We start from the raw sequence: 16,101 nt of genomic DNA, 5'->3' as shown, positions 1-16,101 counted from the left end.
GTCAGCTGAGATATTACTTCAAACACGCCTCACTGTGTCATGCTGGGATTTGCAGAGTTCTTTGAAGATGTGGGGTTTTTCAGGTAGATTTAGCTACCTCTCGCTACTATTACGATGTAAAGTGCTATCTTGATGGGATCTTGTAAAACTGGTTGACCCGTCGAAGGGTCTTCATAAAATTTTCCGCATCTTCACTAAACCTCCTACCTTTAGACTTCTTAATAAGGATAATTGGAAAAACTGTGAGACCTGCAACGGTAATTGAAATGAGGGTTGCTGTTGAATTTGTATTCAAAAATATTAAATAAAACGTTTCATGATGTTTGTGCTTCCGTTACCTTGTGTTGTCTGCACTCCCGAGGTTAGGATTAGAATGGACCTAAGTTTGAAATTAATACGGGACTAAATAGTAAAAAAAAAATTAAAATTCTTACAACCTTTGTAAGTGCCATGTATTCTATTAAATATCGTCTTTTATAATCACAAACATTTTGCTTAACCCTTTTTGTATTGCTAAATAAATAAAGAAATGAATATCTAAAATCTGTCCGCTTTTGTGACTAACTTTCCTGACTTGACTAAAGTTTCCTGTTCTAATTTTTGTAGGCTGTATTAAATGTTCATCGTAAAGCTTGTAAAAGATACGTCAGAAAATACTGAAAAGCTTGTTTTTGGGGTATCGTGCAAAGTCTCAAAAACGTACATTTTTCTAAGGATGAAATCATCCTGTTAAAAAATATCTTCTGAAATCCTCCCGCTAAATTTAAGAATTTCAATGCTGTAGTAGGTTAGGCTAAATATATGGTGTTGTGTTTCAAAATCTTTTTATTTCACTTTTAGAATTAATGACGATGGAGTACTGTCTTTTCGAGGAATACCTTACGCAAGACCTCCTATTGGTGGTGGTCGATGGAAGTTTGCTGAGCCAATGAACTCCTTGTCTAGCTGCTGGTCGGGGACATTTAAAGCCTTTAACTCCTCAAGTAGCTGTTGGCAAAGGCTATCGAATGGCACAGTATTTGGCGACGAGGACTGTTTAACCCTAGATATTTACACGCCTCGAGTTGGATATGATTCACCTCTTCCAGTGATTGTTATTGTTACATCTGAAGATTTTGAAAAAGATTCAACATTTTTGAATAGTAGCCTAGCACTTGAAAAGAATGTTGTGTTAGTAAAAGTACAATTTCGACTGGGTGTGTTTGGATTTTTAAGAGCTTCGGTTTTATCAAATCGCGTTTACCCGCGTACTTCAGGCAACTACGGATTGAGTGACATAGTTAAAGCACTTCTTTGGGTGAAGCACAATATTGAACACTTTAGTGGTGAACCAGGTTTAGTCACTCTCTTAAGTCATGGTGCAGCGGCTACTCTAGTAACTAACTTGATCAACTATCGCGATAGATACCATGGCTTACTCTTTACTCAACTTTGGCTCACGGGGGGGACTGAGCCATTTTTAGGAAATCGTGTGGAGCAGGGTAAAATTAACCAGGAATTCTTGTCCAAGATAGACTGTGAAGACATTGACTGTCTTCTTGATAAAGAGCCTGAAGATGTGTTGAACTCTGTCCCTGAGAAATGCTTCAAACATAGAATCGACATATTTGAGAAGCCGCAGTTCAGTTGGATGGTAGTAGACGGTGTTTACATCAAGGAAACACTGAGGGAATCACTGGATAAAGAGACTTTCCATGATGTTACCACTGTTATTGGTAAGTAAATTATTAAAAATTTTCTTTATCCATTTTAATTTAATTGTTAAAAATTTTCAGCAATGGACATGTGCGTCAAGCCGTAAGAAACCGCAATGCTGCTGATACATAATCTTGACGGGCTTTCCTTGCCTTTTAATTATCAATATGGATAAAATTGCAGAAGATCTGGAAGATGCGGCTAGACGGCATAATAGTAAAATATTATACTGTCATGTTAATAAATTGAAAGGGAGGAGACAATCCGGACTAGTCCCAGTTAAAGATAGAAATGGGGCCATAATTAATGATAAGGAAAAAAGTTAAAGAAAGATGGGTGGAACATTTTGAGAATGTGCTTAACCGAGATACAGTTGCAGGAAAAGATATAGATGAAAATGAAAAAGTTTGTGACACCTTGGATATGAAGGAAGATTTGTTTGGTAAGGAAGAATTAGCGACAGTTCTAAAAGGATTAAAAAGTAACAAGGCTCCAGGTGCTGATAGTGTGATTAATGAGTTTCTTAAATATGGTGGCTCTGAGGTTAGGAATAAGCTACTGAAGATTATGAACATGATTTTTGAAAAAGGGGAAGTACCCAATGATTTTAGGAAAATCTTAATTAAACCACTGTATAAGAAAGGTGACAAGAGTGAGTGTCGTAATTATTGAGGCATTAGTCTGGTCTCTGTAGGTAGCAAATTACTGAGTAATATGATACTTTTTAGACTGAGCAGATGCTGTAGACAAAGTCTTAAGGGAAGAACAATGCGGTTTTAGAAAAGGAAGAGGATGTGTCGACCAAGTTTTCACTCTTAAGTTAATGATTGAGAAGTCTCTTCGTTGTCAAACACCTTTGGTCTTCAGTTTAATCGATTATGAGCAAGCTTTCGATTCTGTTGATAGAAGAGCGTTAGCAAAGGTCTTATCCTTGTATGGTATACCAGAAAAATACATTAAAGTGATTTGTGCTATGTACGAGAATAATACTGCTGCGGTTAAGGTAGGAAATGAGGTTAGTAACTGGTTTTGTATTAAATCAGGAGTTCAGCAGGGTTGTGTTCTATCCCCCTTTATATAGATCATTTTGATGGACTTCGTCTTAAAGAGCACAGGAAAGGCAATTGGAGACCACGGAATCAAATGGGGAGGAAAAACGCTCCTGGAATTAGATTATGCTGATGATTTAAGCATATTATATGAAAGTGTGAGCAAAATGAATGAGTTTTTAGAGGTTTTGCGAGTTCAGGGTGCTAAAATAGGCTTGAAAATTAATGTTAAGAAGACCAAGTCACTAAGGCTAGGAATAATTGAAGATGAAAAGATGACATTGGGTAACGAAAAGATTGATCAGGTTGGGACCTTCACTTACCTTGATAGTATTATTAGTAAAGATAATGGGAGCTGTGAAGATGTTAAAAGCAGATTAGTTAAGGCTCAGGGTGTTTTTTTTCACAGTTAAAAAAACGTTTGGAAGAATAGAAAGATAAGTTTGCAAACCAAGACTAGAATATTAGAAGCTACAGTGATTACAGTGGTCAAAAATGGCTCTGAAGCATGGGTGCTCCGAAAAGCAGATGAAAATTTACTAGATGTTTTCCAATGAAATTGCCTACGGATTGTTCTGGGTACCCGGCTGACTGACCGTATTTCAAACAGTAGGCTGTACGAAAAATGTGGTTCAATCCCGCTTTCTAGGCTATAGTGAAAGAAAGGTTGAGATGGCTAGGCCACGTTCTGCAGATGAAGGATGACAAATTGCCGAAGATTGTCCTTTTTGGCCAACCGTCTGGGGCTACACGGAAAGCAGGTCGTCCTTGTCTGGGTTGGGAGGATGTCATACATAAAGATTTAAAGGAAATGGGAACTTCCTGGGAGGGTGTAAGGAGAGAGGCCTTGAATAGATTAAGCTGGAGGAGGAGCGTGCGTATGTGTGTTGGCCTCAGGTGGCTTGGTGCTGCAGTGAGTTATTAGTAGTAGTAGTAGTAGTAGTAATTTAAAATTTTTAAAGCAATATATGAAAGATGCTTATTATTCCTACCATTGAGGGTCAATGTATTTATTTCAACTTTTATATTAAACTGCAAATGAAAGATGCAGCTTTCTCGAATAAATACGCCTGAATAAAATAGTTTCCGCAGAAGATAAATGATTGCAATGACTTATGAAGAAGGAACACTGTTCTATGACTAAGTTTTGAACAAGGTTCAACAATCTTGCCATTAATGAAACTTGATCTTGATATATTCCGATATTAACTTCAGATTTGTGATCGACGAGTCCAGAAATCCTTGAATCCTAACTTTAGCTGAAATCAATGTGAACTTCGTTCGTTTTTATTTAGGAAAGTTAGGGCCAACTGCAATCCGATACAGTCCGGTTAGAAATATAGTTTTCACACTGCTGAATAATGCCATTCGAAGCTGCAGTATAAGCACTATTGACCAAGAAGGTACGAAACAGAGTATAGGCGTACGCTCTGTTTATCAACGTGAGTCGAAGAAGGAGGCTGTAAACATTTGACTAAAGGGGAAGGGAAGGGGTAAAGGGAAAAGGGGAAGGGGAACGCTGTTTGGGAAAGGGGATTAGAGATGGAGAGTAGGCATTGTTTAGATAATCTTGGGAGAACTCACCATAAAAATTTACTGTGTAAAAATACAGATGACCAAACCTCCTAATAGCATATCCAATTGCGCAATGTGTGAAGTATGTACTTATCATGAAGCCTACATATTGATTATGTATGTTTTTATCCTGGCAACTATGACTAACTTGTCATGAAAAATGATAATATTTTGAACAATGTTCAAATAATGAGCTGCGTTGGCATTAAAATGCTGATTCATACTTTAATCACACAGCACATACTAATACATCAAAATACTAATACGAAAATAAAATTATATCACAAGGAAGTGAAATCCATTTCAAAATACTAATCAACTTTCCTAAAAAAGTTGTTCTTATAAATATATTTATGTCTATCGTGATTTCTGATAGAATTATGAGGGTGGGGGGGGGGAATACGGCCTCGAAAATACATTAATAAAACGCGCAAAAATAAATTGATAAGAACTAGGTGCCATTTTCAAGTTTGACTGAGGCAAGTTGCCAAAAAAGCAAGGTTAGGTTTGAGAACATGTATTTAATCAATTATGTTCTGTTTGGTTTGGATGAATTTATCGTCTCACATCATTTTATGTATCAGTCGTGGTTGAACCTCGTTGAAGTAAGGATGCAAGGGCTGTTTTAAAAAGTTTTTAAATCAATTCAATTACATTCAATCGTATATATTTAAACAAAACACATAACTGCGGTACATTATCTGCCAGGAAAGCACAAAAAGTGCTTGGCTAGGATAGAAACTTAACTAAAGAATAATTAAACAATCAACAAACAGAAACAACGAATCAACTGAATTTATCAAAAAGAAAAAAAGGAGGGAGGACGAAGAGAAAGAGAAGAAAAAAAAGAAAAAGACCGAAAAGAGGAGGACCGCACGATATTCAAATCTAAACAGTATTTTTGTAATGACCCTTCACTGCTTGCTTGAAGGTAATAAGGTTATTTGCGTTCCAGATTTCCAAGGGGATTAAATTCCAAATAGCCAGTACAAAAAATCTAATCAAAAAAGAAGCTCTTTTTGCTGACGGTGTCTCGTGGGTGATGTCGCATGAATTTCACGTTTCATAAGTATGCAAATCTTGATTTGAAGTGAATATATTTTCAAATGATGATGGAAGGAGGTTGTTAAAATATATAAAACAAAAAGTTGCAATCTGAGAATCCCTAGTCTTTGACACATCAAATATTTTAGTAAGTTTAAAATGGAGGCTAATGTTATCTGAATGCTGAAGAGGTGATATAATTTCAATGGCCTTATTTTGGATAATCTGAATTCTCTTATAACATGACATGAAGTTACTTGCAAATATAGAGCATCGATAAGACAAATGGGGATGAAAAATAGAATGATAAATCATTTTCGTGATTTTTTTTGGGAGACGGAATTTAAGACGACGGATAACTCCAAGGGACCTCGAAAGTTTGTTACCAATTAATTTGGCATGTTCTTTCCACGAAATGTTCTCATCAATAATAAATCCAAGATATCTACTGGTTTTACTCGATTTATAACATTATTTTTGTACTTTTAAGTTGAGGTCTATTTGGACTGATCCGATTCTAGAAAATAAAATATAATTTGTTTTACCATAATTTAGTGTTATATACTGCGAATCAGCCCACGATACAAATTCAGTCAGAGCAATTTCCATTTTTTTAAATAAAGAAGGAGGATTTTCACATGCAATAAAAAGAAGTGTGTCATCTGCAAATATTATGATATTAGCTTCAGATAAATAATATTTTACATGGTCAATATAACTGAGAAAAAGCAGTGGTCCCATTATTGAACCTTGTGGCACTCCGCACGGTAAAATACGGCGCTCTGATGTTGCATTTGCATTTTGTAAAACTTGAGCTCTATTGATAAAATACGAACAAAATCATTTTACGTGCACCAATTGATTCAAGAATTTGGAGTAATTTATCATGATCAACAGCCTCAAATGGCTTTTTAATGTCTAAAAGTAAAGCTGCTGGTATTAGGCCTTTATCAAATGCACCATTCACCCAGTCAACCAATTTGAAAATTGCAAGGTCCGTAGAAAGTCCTTTGCGAAAGCCAAATTGGGTATCAAAAAGAAGATTCTGCTCCTGGAGATAATCACACATTCTTTTATGGACTACTTTCTCATAAATCTTCGAAAAAAAAGGTAAAATAGAAATGGGTCGGTAATTACTTGGGTCATTTTTTGACTTCCCTTTGTGAAGGGGTAGCATTCGGGCTATTTTAAGTCTTTCTGGAAAAGTTCCCTCTTCAAGTGATAAATTAATCAGATGAGTCAAAATAGGAATAGCAATTGTTTTTGTTGCTTTAACAACTTTTAACGATACTTCATCTACTCCACAAGATTGCGATTTCATTCTCATAATTATTTCATTTATGTCATTTTCATCACAATTTGTAAAAAGGAATTCAGAAGTAACACGACGAGTTTTAAGTTTGGGGACTGGTGGACTTTTTGAACTTTTAATTGCTTCATGGCACAGCTTAGAACCTTCCTCTATATATATATATATATATATATATATATATATATATATATATATATATATATATATATATATATATGGTTTTAACTACGTAAAACTTGCGAATATACAACATTCTTTGCTGTCCCATTGTCTTTGCATATAAATAGATTGTCAGGTTTACCGACTCTTGAACATGCAACATATAATGGTCCATGGGAAAACAATCTGTATTCAGATCTATACCTCATGATTCTAATGATTGCCCTTGAGCTTTGTTGATGGTGATTGCTAATCGACCATTCCCTGTCCCGGTGTCCCGGTCGTCATTTACATCCCCCTGTTTCCCCCGGTGTCCCCGTTGTAGTTGTGTCCCTGTGTCCCGGTCGTCATTTATATTCCCTGTGTCCCGGTCGTCATTTGTATCCCGGTGTCCCGGTCTGTATATACATTCGTTTTTTAGTTTTGTTTTTCTCCTTTATTTTTTTCCTTTTTTTTTTCTTTTTTAGCTTATTTAGATTTTTAGATTTTTTAGTTTTTTTATTAGTTTTTAGTTTTTTTTTCTTTTTAGTTTTTTTGTCCCGGTCGTCATTTATATCCCCCTGTTTCCCCCGGTGTCCCCGTTGTAGTTGTGTCTCTGTGTCCCGGTCGTCATTTATATTCCCTGTGTCCCGGTCGTCATTTGTATCCCGGTGTACCGGTCTGTATATACATTCGTTTTTTATTGGTTTTTACCTTTATGTTAGCTTATTTTTCAGTTTTTTCCTTTTTTTTAGTTTTTTTTAATTTTTTATTTTTTTTAGTTTTTTACCTTTTTTTAGTTTTTTTAGTTTTTTTAGTTTTTTAGCTTTTTTACTTTTTTTATTAGTTTTTAGTTTTTTTGTAGTTTTTGCCTTTTTTTAGTTTTTTCAGTTTTTTTTTTAGTTTTTTATTGGTTTTTACCTTTATTTTAGCTTATTTTTCAGTTTTTTCCTTTTTTTTAGTTTTTTTAGTTTTTAGTTTTTTTAGTTTTTTACCTTTTTTTAGTTTTTTTAGTTTTTTTAGTTTTTTAGCTTTTTTATTTTTTTTATTAGTTTTTAGTTTTTTTGTAGTTTTTGCCTTTTTTTTAGTTTTTTTAGTTTGTTAGCTTTTTTATTAGTTTTTAGTTTTTTTTTGTAGTTTTTGCCTTTTTTTAGTTTTTTTAGTTTTTTAGCTTTTTTATTTTTTTTATTAGTTTTTAGTTTTTTTTGTAGTTTTTGCCTTTTTTTAGTTTTTTCAGTTTTTGCCTTTTTTTAGTTTTTTTAGTTTTTTAGCTTTTTTATTAGTTTTTAGTTTTTTTTTGTAGTTTTTGCCTTTTTTTAGTTTTTTTAGTTTTTTAGCTTTTTTTATTTTTTTTATTAGTTTTTAGTTTTTTTTGTAGTTTTTGCCTTTTTTTAGTTTTTTCAGTTTTGACGTCACCTGATCCAGTTTTTTCAGGTGACGTCACCTGATCCATCCATCCACAGACAGACAACTTATTTTTATATATATAGAAGATATATATATACTAGCTGTTGGGGTGGCGCTTCGCGCCACCCCAACACCTAGTTGGTGGGGACGCTTTGCGTCCCCCCCAAGCCCCCGCGCGCACTTAAGTCGTTACGCGCCATATTAGTTACGCGCCATTGTAGTTGTGTCCCTATGTCCCACCTGTGAATATAGATATATATATATATATATATATATATATATATATATATATATATATATATATATATATATATATATGGTTTTAACTACGTAAAACTTGCGAATATACAACATTCTTTGCTGTCCCATTGTCTTTGTATATAAATAGATTGTCAGGTTTACCGACTCTTGAACATGCAACATATAATGGTCCATGGGAAAACAATCTGTATTCAGATCTATACCTCATGATTCTAATGATTGCCCTTGAGCTTTGTTGATGGTGATTGCTAATCGACCATTCCCTGTCCCGGTGTCCCGGTCGTCATTTACATCCCCCTGTTTCCCCCGGTGTCCCCGTTGTAGTTGTGTCCCTGTGTCCCGGTCGTCATTTATATTCCCTGTGTCCCGGTCGTCATTTGTATCCCGGTGTCCCGGTCTGTATATACATTCGTTTTTTAGTTTTGTTTTTCTCCTTTATTTTTTTACCTTTTTTTTTCTTTTTTAGCTTATTTAGATTTTTAGATTTTTTAGTTTTTTTATTAGTTTTTAGTTTTTTTTTCTTTTTAGTTTTTTTGTCCCGGTCGTCATTTATATCCCCCTGTTTCCCCCGGTGTCCCCGTTGTAGTTGTGTCCCTGTGTCCCGGTCGTCATTTATATTCCCTGTGTCCCGGTCGTCATTTGTATCCCGGTGTACCGGTCTGTATATACATTCGTTTTTTAGTTTTGTTTTTCTCCTTTATTTTTTTCCTTTTTTTTTCTTTTTTAGTTTATTTAGATTTTTAGATTTTTTAGTTTTTTTATTAGTTTTTAGTTTTTTTTTCTTTTTAGTTTTTTTGTAGTTTTTAACTTCTTTTTAGTTTTGTTAATTTTTTTTTTTACTTATGTCCTGGTCGTCATTTATACTCCCTGTGTCCCGGTGCTTTGTTGATTGCTAATCGAACATTCCTTTTGTCCTGGTCGCTTTCTCTTTGAGTGTCGTCATTTATTTTTTTCTTTTTTAGTTCTTTTAGTTTTTACCTTTTTTAGTTTTTTTTAGTTTTTTAGATGAAAATTTTTTTTAGTTTTTTCCTTTTTTTCTTTTTAGTTTTTTATTGGTTTTTACCTTTATGTTAGCTTATTTTTCAGTTTTTTCCTTTTTTTTTAGTTTTTTTTTATTTTTTATTTTTTTTAGTTTTTTACCTTTTTTTAGTTTTTTTAGTTTTTTTAGTTTTTTTAGTTTTTTAGCTTTTTACTTTTTTTATTAGTTTTTAGTTTTTTTGTAGTTTTTGCCTTTTTTTAGTTTTTTCAGTTTTTTTTTTAGTTTTTTATTGGTTTTTACCTTTATTTTAGCTTATTTTTCAGTTTTTTCCTTTTTTTTAGTTTTTTTAGTTTTTAGTTTTTTTAGTTTTTTACCTTTTTTTAGTTTTTTTAGTTTTTTTAGTTTTTTAGCTTTTTTATTTTTTTTATTAGTTTTTAGTTTTTTTTGTAGTTTTTGCCTTTTTTTAGTTTTTTTAGTTTTTTAGCTTTTTTATTAGTTTTTAGTTTTTTTTGTAGTTTTTGCCTTTTTTTAGTTTTTTTAGTTTTTCAGCTTTTTTATTTTTTTTATTAGTTTTTAGTTTTTTTTGTAGTTTTTGCCTTTTTTTAGTTTTTTCAGTTTTGACGTCACCTGATCCAGTTTTTTCAGGTGACGTCACCTGATCCACGATCCACAGATCCACAGACAACTTATTTTTATATATATAGATAGTTTTTTTTTTTTACTTATGTCCTGGTCGTCATTTATACTCCCTGTGTCCCGGTGCTTTGTTGATTGCTAATCGAACATTCCTTTTGTCCTGGTCGCTTTCTCTTTGAGTTTCGTCATTTATTTTTTTCTTTTTTAGTTCTTTTAGTTTTTACCTTTTTTAGTTTTTTTTAGTTTTTTAGATGAAAATTTTTTTTAGTTTTTTCCTTTTTTTCTTTTTAGTTTTTTATTGGTTTTTACCTTTATTTTAGCTTATTTTTCAGTTTTTTCCTTTTTTTTAGTTTTTTTTTATTTTTTATTTTTTTTAGTTTTTTACCTTTTTTTAGTTTCTTTAGTTTTTTTAGTTTTTTAGCTTTTTTACTTTTTTTATTAGTTTTTAGTTTTTTTTTGTAGTTTTTGCCTTTTTTTAGTTTTTTCAGTTTTTTTTTTAGTTTTTTATTGGTTTTTACCTTTATTTTAGCTTATTTTTCAGTTTTTTCCTTTTTTTTTAGTTTTTTTTAGTTTTTAGTTTTTTTAGTTTTTTACCTTTTTTTAGTTTTTTTAGTTTTTTTAGTTTTTTAGCTTTTTTATTTTTTTTTATTAGTTTTTAGTTTTTTTTGTAGTTTTTGCCTTTTTTTAGTTTTTTTAGTTTTTTAGCTTTTTTATTAGTTTTTAGTTTTTTTTGTAGTTTTTGCCTTTTTTTAGTTTTTTTAGTTTTTTAGCTTTTTTATTTTTTTTATTAGTTTTTAGTTTTTTTTGTAGTTTTTGCCTTTTTTTAGTTTTTTCAGTTTTGACGTCACCTGATCCAGTTTTTTCAGGTGACGTCACCTGATCCATCCACAGACAGACAGACAGACAACTTATTTTTATATATATAGAAGATAGATAGATAGATAGAAGATATATATATATATATATATATATATATATATATATATATATATATATAAATAAGTTGTCTGTGTGTCTGTCGAGTGACGTCATGTCATCATGTCATGAAGTTAGTTGTCGTCATGTTTGTTATGACGATGACGTCATTAAAAGTATTTAAGAAAATCGTTCAAAGACAAATTTTTAATCGTAAGAACATCGTGGACGGAAAAATTTTTAATTGTAAAATGACTGAAGAACCTACAATGGCAACAGCCGAGGAAGCTGCTCAAAGAGTCTATGCCAAAAAACTTGCGGCTGATAGAGAAAGTAAGAAAAGAAAGCGTGCCGAGGAATCACAAGAACAGCAAGAAAACAGGCTTGAGGATGATAGAGAAAGTAAGAAAAGAAAGCGTGCCGAGGAATCACAAGAACAGCAAGAAAACAGGCTTGCGGCTAAAGAACGCAAAACCGCGCAGTTAGATGAAAATCCACCTGGACAGCGAGAGTCAAAACATATCAAAACTGAAAATGATAGCGATGATGATTGGGTTTGGGATTTTGACTTGGATAAGGTCATCAGTGCCTACCAGATTTTAGTTAAAAAACAAAGGTTCGGCGATATGTATTTCATAGTGACGCCGAAAAATAAAGAAGAAAAAGAAAACTGAAAAAAGAAAAAAGGTAAAAAACTAAAAAAAAAACTAAAAAGAAAAAACACTCAACGAGAAATTACAGACCGGGACACAAAAGACGACCGGGACAGAGGGAATATAAATGACGACCGGGACACTCAAAGAGAAATTACATACTGGGATACCGGGACACAAATGACGACCGGGACACAGGGAATATAAATGACGACCAGGACACAGGTATTTAAGAAAATCGTTCAAAGACAAATTTTTAATTGTAAGAAGATCGTTGAAAGAGAAATTTCTAATTGTAAAATAACTGAAGAACCTACAATGGCAACAGCCGAGGAAGCTGCTCAAAACGAATGTATTCAAGCCGAAGTAGCTGAGTTGGTAAAGCGTTATGTTCCAGGTTCTAGGTCCGAGAGGTTCCAGGTTCGAACCTTGGCTTTAGCATTAAAAAAGAAGAAAAAAAAACTAAAAAAGGTAAAAACTACAAAAAAAAAACTAAAAAGAAAATACTAAAAAAACTAAAAAAGCTAAAAAACTAAAAAAAAAACTAAAAAAAGGTAAAAAAACTAAAAACTAAAAAAGAAAAAAAAAACTAAAAAAACTAAAAAAAGGTAAAAACTACAAAAAAAAACTAAAAAGAAAAAAAAAACTAAAAACTAATAAAAAAACTAGAAAAAAACTAAAAACTGAAAAAGAAAAAAAAACTGAAAGATAAAGTAGAAAAAGAAAACTAAAAGCCGGGACACAGGGAATATAAATGAAGACCGGGACACTCAAAGAGAAATTACAGACTGGGACACAAATAACGACCGGAAGATATAAATGACGACCGGGACACTCAAAGAAAAATTACAGACCGGGACACTGGGACACAAATGACGACCGGGACACAGGGAATATAAGTGACGACCGGGACGCTCAAAGAGAAATTACAGACTGGGACACTGGGACACAAATGACGACGGGGATACTGGGAATATAAATGACGACCGGGACACAGGGACACAACTACAACGGGGATGCAGGAGGCACAGGGGGATATATAAATGACGACGGGGACACAGGGAATGTTCGATTAGCAATCACCATCAACAAAGCTCAAGGGCAATCATTAGAATAATGAGGTATAGATCTGAATACAGATTATTTTTCCCATGGACAATTATATGTTGCATGTTTAAGAGTCGGTAAACCTGACAATCTATTTATATGCACAGACAATGGGACAGCCAAGAATGTTGTATATTCGCAAGTTTTACGTAGTTAAAAATGTATATATATCTATCTATATTTACAGGTGGGACACAGGGACACAACTACAATGGCGCGTAACTAATATGGCACGTAACGACTTACGCGCGTGGGGGGCTTAGGGGGGGGGGCGAAGCTCCCCCACCAACTAGGTGTTGGGGTGCTGTTGGGGTGGCGCGAAGCGCCACCCCAACAGCTAGTATATATATATATATATATATATATATATATATATATATATATATATATATATATATATATATATATATATATATATATATATATATATATATATATATAAAATGTAATTTTCTGGTGTTGTGCTGAAGACGGCTCTTGGACATAGGGCCGAAATATCCACTGAATTGAATTCCACTGTCTTGGAAAAAATTTCCCTATTGTTTCTAAGTTGTCTTTGTTTGATATGGAAAGGCAGTGTGGTCTACATCGCTATTTATGACTTCCCCACCGGTAGGTTTCTTGGCGGATCTCATAATTTAAAACTTTATTTTAAAACCTATTTTAAACCTTGTTTTTGTACAATGGACAGCTTGTATAGTTTACGGCCCTCGCCATAGAGTGGTTGGGCGTCATGTCATCCCTGGTGGGATATTCACTGGATCTTCTGACTACTTTGAACTAAATATCTATCTCGAAATTGTAAATATGGGCAACATGCACAATTTACGGCTCATGCCTTAGAGGTAGTGAACTGTTCAGGTGGACAATTAAATGAAATGAGTTAAAAAATCGATAAGATACTAGGTGCTATTTTCAAGTCAGACTCCACCCCCCCCCCCCACCTGGTAGTTTTCTTGTTGGAACTCATAATGACTGTGGGTATTTTTTTTGTATTTTAAAGTGACACCTATATTTGTGACTTTTTTTCAACGTTGTTCATTCGATTGCAGAAAAGCGGTAGCTTAGTTAAACTTCTTAAACGTCCCTTGGCCATCTTATAAACAATATAATGATAACAAAATAAGCTCATGAATCATTTTATAACAATATCAGTGGAAACCAAAAACCATTTATAATAAGTATGCCTGCTTTATTTTTATTTAGGCTTATCATACTGCGATCGTGATTATATTTACTGATCGGTTGCGTCATTCGGGGAGAGGGGAGGGGGAGAGTTGCCCCAACAATGGTTTGGAGAAAGAATTTTTAGATAGCCGATGCCCCTGTGCTCTCCGGATGGGGACCCCTCTTGCCTCCTAATAAAAATGCTGGTGCTACGCCCCTGTTCCTGATAAACAGTTAACCATTCCTAAAACAATATGAGTATAGTCGTAAGTAGAAAGAGGTAAAACGTAAACATATGGGAATTGAGATGGAAGAACGGGGTTGAAGGGGTGTACGACCAAGGAGCTTACTTAGGGCCCTCCAATGAAGCAGATTCAAAATTTGTGCACTAGTCTGTTTTTATTTATGGTTTGTTTTACTCGACTTATCATTTGATACTATCTCTGGCAAAATTATGTTTTAGATAGGAGCTGGAGGGGGCACTGGGCCGTGGGTATTTCTTTATGTCCGTTAATCAAACAGATTAAAATCTTTGCTTGAGCCTGATTTCAACAAAGGCTAGTATCCCCATCTACCCAGTAAGACGTAATTATAAAGTCTCTGTTTTAAATGGGTACGTTTACATTTTCTCCCCCAGATACACATTTTTTTTACCTTTCCACATTTTGATTATAATCATTATCCTGATACTCTGATCCAGTATCAAGTGGGGTTCCAGTGGTGCCTCTGGGTGTATTTTACAGTGAAGGGGTGGCAGGCTGCGCTCCGATTGGCTCTTGAAATGGACAGTAGAATTCAGGATATGTGACTAAATGAGTCATTTCTCAACATTTTATGGCCAGTAAGAAAGTAAGACCAATAAGTTCCAATCTTATTGAAGGAAGAAAGCTTCCAAAACTGTCCACTTTGTCATATAACTAGAATCCATGTTATTAGGGATATTTTCCCTGTAAGAAGTTAACCCTCTGTTCTCACTTCCTTCCATAAAATATCCAGTCCCCCTGTGCTGCGGTAAGTTTCCTTTTACAAATCTCATTAAGTAAAATGACTTGGAAAAATGAAGAAATAAGGGGAATAATTCATTTTGTAGCCAATTGCCTTTGACACTTACATGCTTATTGGATGGATTGTTGGGTAATTAGCCTAAATTACCGTATTCTCATATTCCTTCATCCCTGAGTCGTAACAGCTTTTTCCTTGCTTCTCATTACCTTTATGTCGTTTGAATAATGATGGCATATCATGATGAGGCTAGGTTCACTTGCTGTTAATGAGAACTTCCTGTTTATGCCTATTTTAAGGTCTAATAATTTAAATTGACATCCGATTGAAGAAGAAAAAAGGGGGGACTATAAATTTGAATAAAACTAAAGAGTCGTACATGTAAACAGAAAGAAAAGATAAGAGTAATTCATCTCTCAATGAGAATCAGTTAGTCGGGCAATATAACAAGTGATAGAAAATTCAATTATTCCTGAAAACATGGTTTTTTTAAGCAACGTATCATTGCTCTAGGAAGAAAATTCTACAGGTATATAAGAAATTTATCAATAGCTCTATTTTAAAAATAATTCACTTCACATGCTATTAGCTATAATGCGTAAATGCTCACTGGCTGAATCGTTGACTAAAAAGCCTAAATTAGTAAGCCTTTATCTTGCGTCACCCTCGGTTCCTAACTGCTTCCTTTAGTAAGCTAATGCAATGAGAAATAATATCGCTTTATGAAAAATAAAAATCTTCATTATAGGGGGTTTTGGATAAACTTTACGCTATTTCTCTCTCATCATTAATTGAACTACTACAATGAGATATTAGAAAGATTCTGTTGTAGGTTTTAGCAATCTGTAAAACAGCGATTTTTTTTTACACGGTAGCAGAATTGTTGCCAGGATTTTTTTTCCGGGGGGAGGGGGTATAATATACTTTTTTTCTGGGGGGGGGTACAAACAAATAAACTTTAAAAACGCATCAAAAATTTGTTTCTATCGATTTTCGTTACGTTTTTACGAGTCCGACAAACATTTGTCGGACTCGGATACGGCCTCGCATGGAAGCAAAGAGCGACGTCATAACTCAAAACTAACAGAAGCTGTCGCAAACATGGGAAGCTGCTGCCCGCTAAAACCTCTCCTATTTACGCTAAGTTCAACTTACGCTGAA

The 16,101-nt window shown here is 33.8% G+C and overlaps 1 protein-coding gene across 3 annotated transcripts in view; it reads left to right on the top strand.

The window, feature by feature from the left end:
* Positions 1-16,101, top strand: part of LOC136040756 (neurotactin-like) — a 126,187-nt gene that overhangs the window by 57,505 nt on the left and 52,581 nt on the right. For all 3 annotated transcript variants that reach the window (XM_065725075.1, XM_065725073.1, XM_065725074.1), the window contains one exon: positions 841-1,715. In XM_065725075.1, the coding sequence (XP_065581147.1) occupies positions 841-1,715 (875 nt within the window). The remainder of the gene's footprint in view (positions 1-840; positions 1,716-16,101) is intronic.

The sequence above is a fragment of the Artemia franciscana genome, chromosome 21 (genome assembly GCF_032884065.1).
Source record: "Artemia franciscana chromosome 21, ASM3288406v1, whole genome shotgun sequence".
Taxonomy (NCBI): Eukaryota; Metazoa; Arthropoda; class Branchiopoda; order Anostraca; family Artemiidae; genus Artemia; species Artemia franciscana.
The sequence above is the reverse complement of the archived record's forward strand: the minus strand, read 5'-3'. Positions and strand labels throughout refer to the sequence as shown.